This window comes from Bison bison, unplaced genomic scaffold (genome assembly GCF_000754665.1).
Source record: "Bison bison bison isolate TAMUID 2011002044 unplaced genomic scaffold, Bison_UMD1.0 scf7180017864256, whole genome shotgun sequence".
Taxonomy (NCBI): domain Eukaryota; kingdom Metazoa; phylum Chordata; class Mammalia; order Artiodactyla; family Bovidae; genus Bison; species Bison bison.
Window position 1 is genome coordinate 2199922 of NW_011494828.1, and position 10838 is coordinate 2210759.

A 10838-nucleotide genomic window follows, 5' to 3' on the forward strand; every position below is an offset into this window, starting at 1 on the left:
CTTATTTTTATATCTTTTTTGTTTTTCTTTATTTTTAATTTTATTTTTTAACTTTACAATATTGTACTGATTTTGCCATATATCAACATGAATCCGCCACAGGTATACACGTGTTCCTCATCCTGAACCCTCCTCCTTCCTCCCTCCCCGTACCAGCTTTCTTTATTAAATGATTATAACTAAGGAACTTAGAGGTACCTGACAATAAATGCTATGTGTATACCCCTTACTAGTGAGTACCTAGGTTGTGCTTGGCATTATATCGAGAAATTTGAGCACATTATCTAATTCTCAGAATTGCCAAAATACTAACATAATACACAGTTTCGTTATGAAGTAATTGACGTTTTAAGAAACTGAGCCTACAGGAAGACTGCGTGTATAGGATTAGGTCTGACTCCAAAGCCACATTGCCACCAGCACGGTTTTGCCTAGGAAAGGAAGGTAGCTTTCTTTGAGACACCCCAGATCTAAAAATCAAGTCCCCTGGGAGCTTTCACTGCCTAAGCCGACCACGTGGTAGGGAGTCCAGACGGAAAAACTGCCCCCACCCTCGGCGGCTGGGGATGGGGAAAAGGAGCGACATCTAACTCCAACCCCGACCTCCTCTCCAGCTCTGTCACATACTATGCCCCCTTTCCCAGCCTTCTGCACACAGGTGCAAGTCCTTCGCAGCCCCATCTAAAGTAAACCATCACTTCAGTTGCTTCCCAGGCAGCACAACAGGCCAGTGGACCCGAACGCAAGCCCTGCCCCCAAGCGCAAGCCCTGCCCCCAAGCACAAAAACCTTGCTGGCCCTCTTGCCCCGCCCACCTCGCCTAACCGCTCCCGCCACCGCGGACCCCGCCCTCCCCCCTAAGTCCCACCTCCTCGCTGATCCCCTTAGCCAACTCAGCTCTACTTCCCCGGCCTCTCCGCGACCGCAGGGCTAGGCCCGCCCCCATCCTTGGGGCGCGAGCGCCGAACGCATAGAACGCAGCCAATGGGTGGTGCGGTGGCTGCACCGCGGGAGGTTCGATTGACCGGGCCTGGCGGGTCCCGGGAGTCCTGGCGGCTGTTAACGCGCGCTTTGGGTAGAGGAAGGTTTAGCGGCAGTGCTTGGGATTCAGCTGTGCGGCTCTTTCCAGCCTTGCCTGGGATTCCCCTCCCAAACCCGGGTTTTCTACGTGTCCTGCCTGGACCCCTGCTCGGCCTCCCTCAGGCCCGCATCCGCACTCCGACCTGGGAAATCCCTTCTGCGGACTCGCCCTCCCCAGGCCTCAGATTTTCACCCTTCCTCCCCTCCCCCCACCCCGCTGCTACCCCCTGCCTTCAGGTCCATCTGGGGCCGTTATTCCGACTCCCCTCTGCCCAGTCTGGCAGTCTCTTCCCCTGCCTCTTCCCCCCATCCTAGACCTCTACCCATTTCTGATTGGGTACTTCCTTTTTGCCCTTCTCTCCCGCCTCGGCTACCTGGAGACCGACACTCTTCATACTTCGGGCCCAAAGCTCAGCCCCTGGCTGTATTCCCTCCATTCCTGCTCCTTTAATTAGCCCATGCTCTCAAAAGAGTAGCAGCCCGCTCTTTAGTAGGCTGGTTCTACATTCTCAGCTGCTGTGTGCCTTTGACCTTTGCCTAATGGGTACTTGACATTTTATGTTACTGGGTCCAGGATGGTAAGTATGGGCCTATGGGAGACTGTGGCTAGCACTATGGCTGGGTCTAATGGACTGTTTCCGTCCTCTTCTTACAGAGGAGGAGCTTAGCTCCCAGCCAGCTGGCCAAGAGAAAACCGGAAGACGGACCCTCTGATGATGAAGACTGGCAGCCTGGAGCAGTGGTGAGTACTCTGCCCTCAAGGGGATAGGGAACGTGGGGTTGCAGGGCTGTTTAGGCAGAGAGGAATCCTAGACTTGGTTTCTGGGGTTACATGAAATGTACCCTGTCACCTCCAGAAACCTTTCAGTGTTTACTATGTGTCAGGCATCGAACTGGATAAAAATCTTTGTCCTCAAGGTGCTCACTAAAAGCTAGTATGCCTCAGTTTTCCTGATAGGAAAATTTGCTGTTCCAAAGCAAAGAGCTGATTGGGTTGGACCCTTTGGTTCCCTAGGGAAAAAAGTGGGGAGGAGGCCCCAGCAGCAACTAGCAGCTCTTTTTCTCTTTGTCACCTGCCCGTGTCACAGAACAGTAGGGTGTACTTGGCCTGTGGTAGAATCTGAGCTTCCTTGGGCCTTGATTGGAGGGGTGGTGCTGCCCCTCCTGTCCCTGCAGATAATCAAGGGCACCACGTTTGACTTTGGACTGGGCCCTGCCTTGGAGGCTTTTTGGGACTAGCTGTGGGTAGGACCTATGTAACCTAAATCAGTAGGATGATGATGTAGCATGCACTTCAGAGAAAGCAATTCAGGAAGCAGTGGTTTGAAGAAGGGATTAGCTAAGAAATATCTAGAAGGCAATTTGGGGCGGTTGCAACATGTGAGTAAAAGCCCATAGAGAGAGTGGAAGGGGTCTGGTGTTTGTTTCAGGTGTGCCTTGTAGCTTCGGATACCTTGGCAAGCTGCTACAGGTGGATTCTTGCCTGATGGCTCAGTGGGGCTCGTTCTGTAGCTGCATTGCTGGTGTGCAGGCTGTCTTGGCTGCCCCTTGCCACTTACATGGGTCTCAGACTTGAACTTGGGGCAGCACTTGGTGTTGTCTGCTCCTGGTTGCTCCAGAAAATGCTTTCACCACAGACATGGTGGGGACTGGCGAGAGCGGCCTGGGAGTTGGGAGCAGCTCTACTCTTGCCCCGGAGAAGGCAATGGCACCCCACTCCAGTACTTTTGCCTGGAAAATCCATGGACAGAGGAGCCTGGTAGACTGCAGTCCATGGGGTTGCTAAGAGTCGGACATGACTGAGCGACTTTACTTTCACTTTTTACTTTCATGCGTTGGAGAAGGAAATGGCAACCCACTCCAGTGTTCTTGCCTGCAGAATCCCAGGGATGGGGAAGCCTGGTGGGCTGCCGTCTATGGGGTCGCTGGAGTCGGACACGACTGAAGTGACTAAGCAGCAGCAGCAGCAGCAGCTACTCTTGCCCTCCATTGGTAAACCCTGGGAGGAAAGCAAAGAGTCACTCAGTCATTCCTTGGGGCTTTTGGAGTGAAGATTTGTGGGCAGCTTGACTATGCTACTGATGGACTTGCCCGTCACAGGCTCACTTCATTCGCTTCTTCCATTGCCCCTTGGGGCTTCCCTGATAGCTCAGTTGGAAAGAATCTGCCTGCAGTGCTAGTTCTATTCTTGGGTCGGGAAGATCCCCTGGGGAAGGGAATGGCTACCCACTCCAGTATTCTGGCCTGGAGAATTCCATGGATTGTATAGTCCACGGGCAGGCAGAGTTGGACAGGACTGAGCGACTTTTACTTTTCACTGCTCCTCAAATTAGGCAAGTTCTTTAACTTCACTAAGCTCCAGTATTCTCACCTGTTACATCAGGATGTAAACATGTATTCTAGGATTACTATGAAGATGATATATGATAACACATGTGAAGAGTTTAGCACAGTGCTTTACGCTTAATGAGATTTTAAATATTAGTTGTCATTGTGGCTAACTCTGTATCATCCAGACTTCACCTTCCCCAATTCTCTCTCCTAGACTTCTAAGAAACCTAAGAAATCCAGCTGTGAGACCCAGAGCCAGGAGTGTTTCCTGTCTCCTTTTCGGAAACCTTTGACTCAACTAACGAATCGACCACCCTGTCTGGACAGCAGTCAACATGTAAGCCTGAGCTATAACCTGTCGGTGTCTGTGTGTGCCCTCTTTTGTTTAGGGAGGCTCCCTGAATCCTCTCACAGTAGCCATCAGATGCTTTAGTGGGAGATTTGGTCTGGCCACAGCTCCCGGGGCCTGGAAAAGGCCTGACCTCTTTTCTTAGAGATTTCCTTAGTGTACCTGACTTGGAATTCCCCTTGTTATAGCTACTTGGGCACCAACTCTCAGGTGGCTGGGACTGGCTGATGACAACAAGGTGCAGACAGTGAAGACCTTCCCATTTAGACAGGGTGTTGGAACCCAGCAGAGAACTGTCTGATTCTGCATAATGGCGTCTAAGAAGTACCAGAGCCCTATAGCTTTCACTGTATCCTTTAGTAAAATCAAAAGTAATCATCACCATGGCAGGTTATGTGCATTATCTCATGTAACTCATTTTTTTAAGATAAGGAAGATGAATCCTAGAGGGGTTAAATAATTTGCTTAAAGTTACAAAATTGTCAGATCTGCCTAGCTCCATCCAAAGCTTTTTCCTCTAAACCTTCTGAAGGACACCAAGACACAGCTCCAAAAACCTTTGGAATTTAAATGATAAGAGGGATCAAGATGTCTTCTGTTATTCCTAATGAACCCCTTTCAGCCACACCTGAGTTTGCTAATGAGATGACTTTGGAAAGCACTTAACTTTGGGACTGGTTGCCAGGGGAACCAACCCACCAATGGCCAATGTTTAATCAGTCCTACCTGTGTCAAAAGCCTCCTTAGAAACACAAAAGGTTTGGGAGGGTTTGGAGAACTTCCTGGTTAGTGAGCAGGAAGTCAGGAAGAGGCACACTCGAAGCTCCTCTGGGCCAGAAGCTCCAGTGTTCACCGCTCTTCCAGACCTCCTCCCTCTGTGTGTCTGTTCATCTGGCTATTCATTCATATCTTTTAATATCCTTTGTGATAAACCAGTAATCTAGTAAGTAAACTTTATCTGAGTTCTCTGAACCAGCTAGTGAATTAATCTAAGGAAGGGGTTGTGGTAACATTTGATTTGTAGCTTGGGGTCAGAGCCTTTCAAGACTGCCTGCAATGCAGGAAACTTGGGTTGGATCCCAGGGTTGGGAATATCCCCTGGAGAAGGAAATGGCAATCCCTCCCAGTATTGCCTGGAAAATCCCATGGACAGAGGAGCCTGGCAGGCTACAGTCCATGGGGTTGCAAAGAGCTGATTGAGCGACTTTCACTTTGTGGTTAGAAGCACCTAGACTTGAGATTTGCTTCTGATGCTTTCTCCTGGAAGATAGTGTTGGAATTAAGGTGTAGGGAACCCAAGTGGAACCGAAGATTTGCTTGACGTGTGGAAAACCCACGTCAGGTGTCAGAAATAGTGTAGTATTGAGAATAGAGGAGACGCAAGATTGTTTTTTTAATTAATTTTTATTGGAGTATAGTTGCTTTACAATGTTGTATTAATTTCTGCTGTGTAGCAAAGTGAATCAGCCATACGTGTGTGTGTGTGTGTGTATATATATGTATATATATCTCCCCTCTTTTTGGATTTCCTTCCCATTTAGGTCACCACAGATCACTGAATAGAGTTCCCTGAGCTATACAGTTGATTCTCATTAGTTATTTATTTTATACATAGTATCAAGAGTGTATATATGTCAATCCCAATTCATCCCACCCTCTCCCTTCCCCTTTGGTGTCCATGCATTTGTTCTCTACTTCTGTGTCTCTATTTCTGTTTTGCAGATAAGATCATCTATACCATTTTTCTAGATTCCACATATATACGTTAATGCATGATACTTGTTTTTCTCTTTCTGGCTTACTACACTCATTTATAACAATCTCCAGGTCCATCCATGTGTCTACAAATGACCCAATTTCATTCCTTCTTATGGCTCATTCCATTGTGGACACACACACACACACTCTATTCTTTATCCATTCCTCTGTTGGTGAACATTTAGGTTACTTCCATGTTCTGGCTATGAACATTGGGATACATCAGTCTTTTTTTTTTTTATAAAATAAGCAACAAGGACATGCAACACAAGGAAGTATAGTCATTATTTTGTAATAACTTTATTTTTTTGCTTTAGAGAGTTGATATTTCATTTTTAAAATTTTTATTGGAGTATAGTTGATTTACAGTGTTGTGTGTTTCAGGTGTGAGCTTCCCAGGTGGCTCAGTGGTAAGCAGTCTGCCTACCAATGCAGGAGATGCGAGTTTGATCTCTGGGTCGGGAAGATCCCCTGGAGAAGGAAATGGCAACCCACTCCAGTATTCTTGGCTGGGAAATCCCATGGACACAGGAGCCTGGCAGGCTATGGTCCATGGGTTCACAAAGAGTCAGACACTGACCACTACATGTGTCTTTTTAAATTATGGTTTTCTCTGAGTATATGTCCAGTAGTGAGATTGCTGTTCATATGCTAGTTCTGAGTTTTTTTAAGAAACCTCCATACTGTTCTCCATAGTGTTTGTACCAGTTTATATTCCCAACAACAGTGCAAGAGGACTTCCTTGTCTTCACTCAGTCTCTAGCATTTATTGTTTGTAGATTTTATTAATGATGGCCATTTTGATGGGTGTGAGTTGATACCTCATTGTAGTTTTGATTTGCATTCCTCTAATAATTAGTTTCAGTCGTGTCCGACTCTGTGCGATCCTGTAGACAGCAGCCCACCAGGCTTCCCCGTCCCTGGGATTCTCCAGACAAGAACACTGGAGTGGGTTGCCATTTCCTTCTCCAATGCATGAAAGTGAAAAGTGAAAGTGAAGTCGCTCAGTCGTGTCCGACTCTAGCGACCCCATGGACTGCAGCCCTACCAGGCTCCTCCGTCCATGGGATTTTCCAGGCAAAAGTACTGGAGTGGGGTGCCATTGCCTTCTCCCAATAATTAGTTATGTTGAGCATCTTTTCACGTGTTTGTTTGGCCTTCTGTACGGTTTCTTTGGAGAAATGTCTGTTTACGTCTTCTGTCCATTTTTTGATTTGATATTAAGCTGCATGAGCTGTTTGTATATTTTGGAGATTAATCCTTTTTCAGTTTGTTCATATGAAATATTTCCTCCTATTCTGAGGGTTGTCTTTTTGTTTTGTTTATGGTTTCCTTTACTGTGCAAAAGGTTTTACGTTTAATTAGGTCTCATTTGTTTATTTTTATTTTCATTAGGAGGTGCATGAAAAAGATCTGAGTGTTTTGCCTGTTTTCCTCTAAGAATTTTATTGTGTATAGCCTTACATTCAGGTGTTTAACCCATTTTGAGTTTATTTTTGTGTATGGTGTTAGGAAGTGTTCTAATTTCATTCTTCTACATGTAGCTGTCCAGTTTTCACAGCACCATTTACTGAAGTCTTTTCTCCATTGTATTTTCTTGCTGCTTTTGTCATAGATAAGATGACCATAGGTGTGTGGGTTTATCTCTGGATTGTCTGTCCTTTTCCATTGGTCTATATTTTTGTTTTTGAGCCAGTGTCTTGATTACTGTTGCTTTGTAGTATAGTCTGAAGTCAGGGAGCCTGATTCTTCTAGCTTCATTTTTGTTTCTCCAGATTGCTTTGTTTATTCAAGGTCTTTTCTGCTTCCATATAAATTGTAAAATTTTCTTTTCTAGTTCTATGGAAAATACCATTGTTAATTTGATAGGAATTGCATTGAATCTATAGATTGCTTTGGGTAGTATATTCATTTACATTTACACAATATTGATTCTTCCAATCCAAGAACATGGGATATCTCCATCTGTTTGTATCTTTGATTTCTTTCATCAGTATCTTATACTTTTCTGCATACAGGCCTTTTGCCTCTGTCAGTCAGTTCAGTTGCTCAGTCGTGTCCAACTCTTTGTGACCCCATGGACTGCAGCACTCCAGGCCTCCCTGTCCATCACCAACTCCCAGAGTTTACTCAGACTCATGTTCATCGAGTCGGTGATGCCATCCAGCCATCTCATCCTCTGTTGTCTCCTTCTCCTGCCTTCAATCTTTCCCAGCATTAGGGTCTTTTCTAATGAGTTGCTTCTTTTTATCAGGTGGCCAAAGTATTAGAGCTTCAGCTTTAGCATCAGTCCTTCCAATGAGTATTCCGGACTGATTTCCTTAGAATTGATTGGTTTGATCTCCTTGCAGTCCCAGGGACTCTCAAGAGTCTTCTCCAACGCCACAGTTCAGAAGCATCAATTCTTTAGCACTCAGCTTTCTTTATAGTCTCAACTCTCACATCCATACATGACTACTGGAAAAACCATAGCTTTGACTAGATGGGCCTTTATTGGCAAAGTAATGCCTCTGCTTTTTAATATGCTGCCTAGGTTTGTCATAGCTTTTCTTCTAAGGAGCATGTGTCTTTTAGTTCATGGCTGCAATCACCATCTGCAGTGATTTTGGAGCCCAAAAAAATAAAGTCTGTCAGCGTTTCCATTGTTTCCCCATCTATTTTTCATGAAGTGATGGGAGCTGCCATGATCTTAGTTTTCTGAATGTTGAGCTTTAAGCCAACTTTTTCACTCTCCTCTTTCACTTTCATCAAGAGGCTTTTTAGTTCCTCTTCACTTTCTGCCATAAGGGTGGTGTCATCTGCGTATCTGAGGTTATTGCTGTTTCTCCTGGCAATCTTGATTCCAGCTTGTGCTTCATCCAGCCGGGCATTTCGCATGATGTACTTTGCGTATAAGTTAAATAAGCAGGGCCTTAGGGCCTTTGCCTCTGTACGTAGGATTTTTTTTTTTTTTTTTGCCTGTGCTGGATCTTTGTTGCTGCCCACAGGCTTTCTCTAGTTGTGGTAAGCAGGTGCTGCTCTGTAGTTGCTATGAGTGGGCTTCTCATTGCAGTGGCTTCTCTTGTGGAGCATGGGCTCTAGGGCACAAGGGCTTCAGTAGTTGTGGCGCAGGCTACAAGTACTGATTCTTCAGCATGTGGAATCTTCCCAGATCAGGGATCAAATCCATGTCCCCTGCATTGGCAGGTGGATTCTTAACCACTGGACCACCAAGGCTGTCCTGTAGCAAGGTTTATTCCTAGGTGTTTTATTGTTCTGTTGCAATGGTAGAGACACAGGATTGTGTTTTTCCTTTATAGGGACATTTTGAAGGAAAAATGGGAATATGATGATAGGAATGTGTAATGGAGGTTACACATGCATGGTTATTTATACATTCAGAAAACATTTTACGTACTATTTGATGAATACAGAAACATATGTATAATGTATATAAGATATAAACCAAAATAACTCCTGTGAACCCACCACCCAGGGCTAGAATATCATCAGTCATAATTCTTTTCCCATTCCCAGAGGTACCACCATCCTAACTATGTTCATCATCCCTTGCTTTTTGTGATAGTTTTACCATATGTATATAATTCACTAAAGTAATATTGTTTGTTTCTTGAGCTTAAAAAAGTAGTATTAGTCCTCTGAAACTGTTTTAATTCAGGATTTATTTTAGGAGATAAGTGTGAGGGTGGTGAGAGTTTGCAAACAGTAGGCCTAACAGTCTGGAGGCTGGTGGAGACTGGAATCTGAGGGACATGCTGATTAGGTCGGGTCCTGAAGACTGTGAGGAGTTTGCCAGGTGAAGAGAGTAGGAAATGTCCAGGTAAAGGGAACAGCCTGTGTGAAAGCTGTGGAGGAAGGATCCCCAAAGGAAAAAAATGCTTTAGGACTACAGAAGTCAGTGCAGCCCTGGGGACAGACTTTAGCCTTAGACACAATGAGTTTAAGTCCTGTAGGTTGTCTAGGTTGGCACATGTGGATGTGGTACCTAGGAGAGTGTTATGGACTGGAAATAGATTTGAGGTGATTGGCATAGAGTTTGACACCTCCAAAAAGTGTATTGGTGTGTCCATGTGAATGTATAGTCAGAAGAACTTAAGGTCAAACCCTGAGAAACACTGACTTTTAAAGGGATTGGGCAGAAGAAGAGGAACCCGTTAGGCAACTGAGTGTAAAGTCCCAGAAAGATAAAATAGTGGGAGAATGGTGTCATGGAAGTCAAAAGCAGAGACTATTTGAGAGGAAAGAGTGACCAGCTTTGTCTAGTAAGATAGGGTAGAAAAATATCTCTTGGAGTTAAGGTCTTATAGGCCATTGGTGACCTTGGGCAGAATCATTTCAGAAGATAGGAGGAGTGGGAGATAAGGGGGAAACAGACTACTTTTTCTAGAAGTTTGAAGGGGAGGAGATATGAGGTCAAAGGACATTTTGTTTTTAAGATAGGGGAGAGTTAAGCATGTCTTAAATCCTGGTGAGAAAGAGCTGGTAGAGGGAGAAGCTTGAGATAGAGAAAGATCAGGCAGGCCTGATACTGTCTGTGGAAGAGGGAAGCTTTGACCTTGGTAGGGAGGAGGAATGTTCTTCTCTCTCTTCTATCATCAGGAGCAAAGGGTGGTGTGGATTTTCAGTAACTAAATGAACTGAGTGAGAGCATGCTTTCTCTCCTGCCTCTGTCAGAGTCCAATGACTATTCCCAGACCAGATTCTTGGAAGCTGCATTGCAAGTCTTGCAGGCTGTGCCCTCAGATGGTTTTAGCCAGGGATCCTCGCCTCCTTCCACAGTAGTTCCATAAGCCTGAACTTCTACCTGCAGCACTTGTGGCTCCTGGGTTTTACTGAAAGTCTTTTTAAATTTGGAGCATAAATTCTTGGCTACTTAGAGCTTTAATACTAGCCTCTTACATTGATAATCTTGAACATAATATCTCAGTTTTGGAATTATAAGCAAAATTGATGCCAAGTTAGGGAAGAAATTGAGTCCATCTTTGTCCTTTTCCTCTTCTTTGACTTAATGGTAGCTTTTAGCATCTTTCATGTTTAAGTTTCTCATTATCCTTTCTTTGATAATTAAAAATAATCAAAAAATTTTATTCAGCTGCAAAGAAATATGCAAATAAAGAATTGGAGCCTTTGTCCAACCCTGGCCTTGTGTTATTTAAGCATGGTGATGAAGTTCAGTTCTCCACGTTTCTTTTCTATCTTGCCATACATTGCCATATATATTCATTACATTCTTCTTCTTTAAAGTACATTGAGTTTCTAGAATTTAATTTATAATCTATACAGGTGGATCAGAATAAAAATATAAAAATTTCAGGGCAATT

The 10838-nt window shown here is 44.6% G+C and overlaps 1 protein-coding gene across 1 annotated transcript in view; it reads left to right on the forward strand.

The window, feature by feature from the left end:
• Positions 1-1040: 1040 nt before the first annotated feature.
• The window catches only part of RAD54L (RAD54-like (S. cerevisiae)), a 26436-nt gene continuing 16638 nt past the window's right edge, over positions 1041-10838 (forward strand). The window contains exons 1-3 of the mRNA XM_010847874.1: positions 1041-1657; positions 1735-1821; positions 3625-3747. Coding sequence (XP_010846176.1) covers positions 1655-1657; positions 1735-1821; positions 3625-3747 — 213 coding nt within the window. The 5' untranslated portion in view covers positions 1041-1654. The remainder of the gene's footprint in view (positions 1658-1734; positions 1822-3624; positions 3748-10838) is intronic.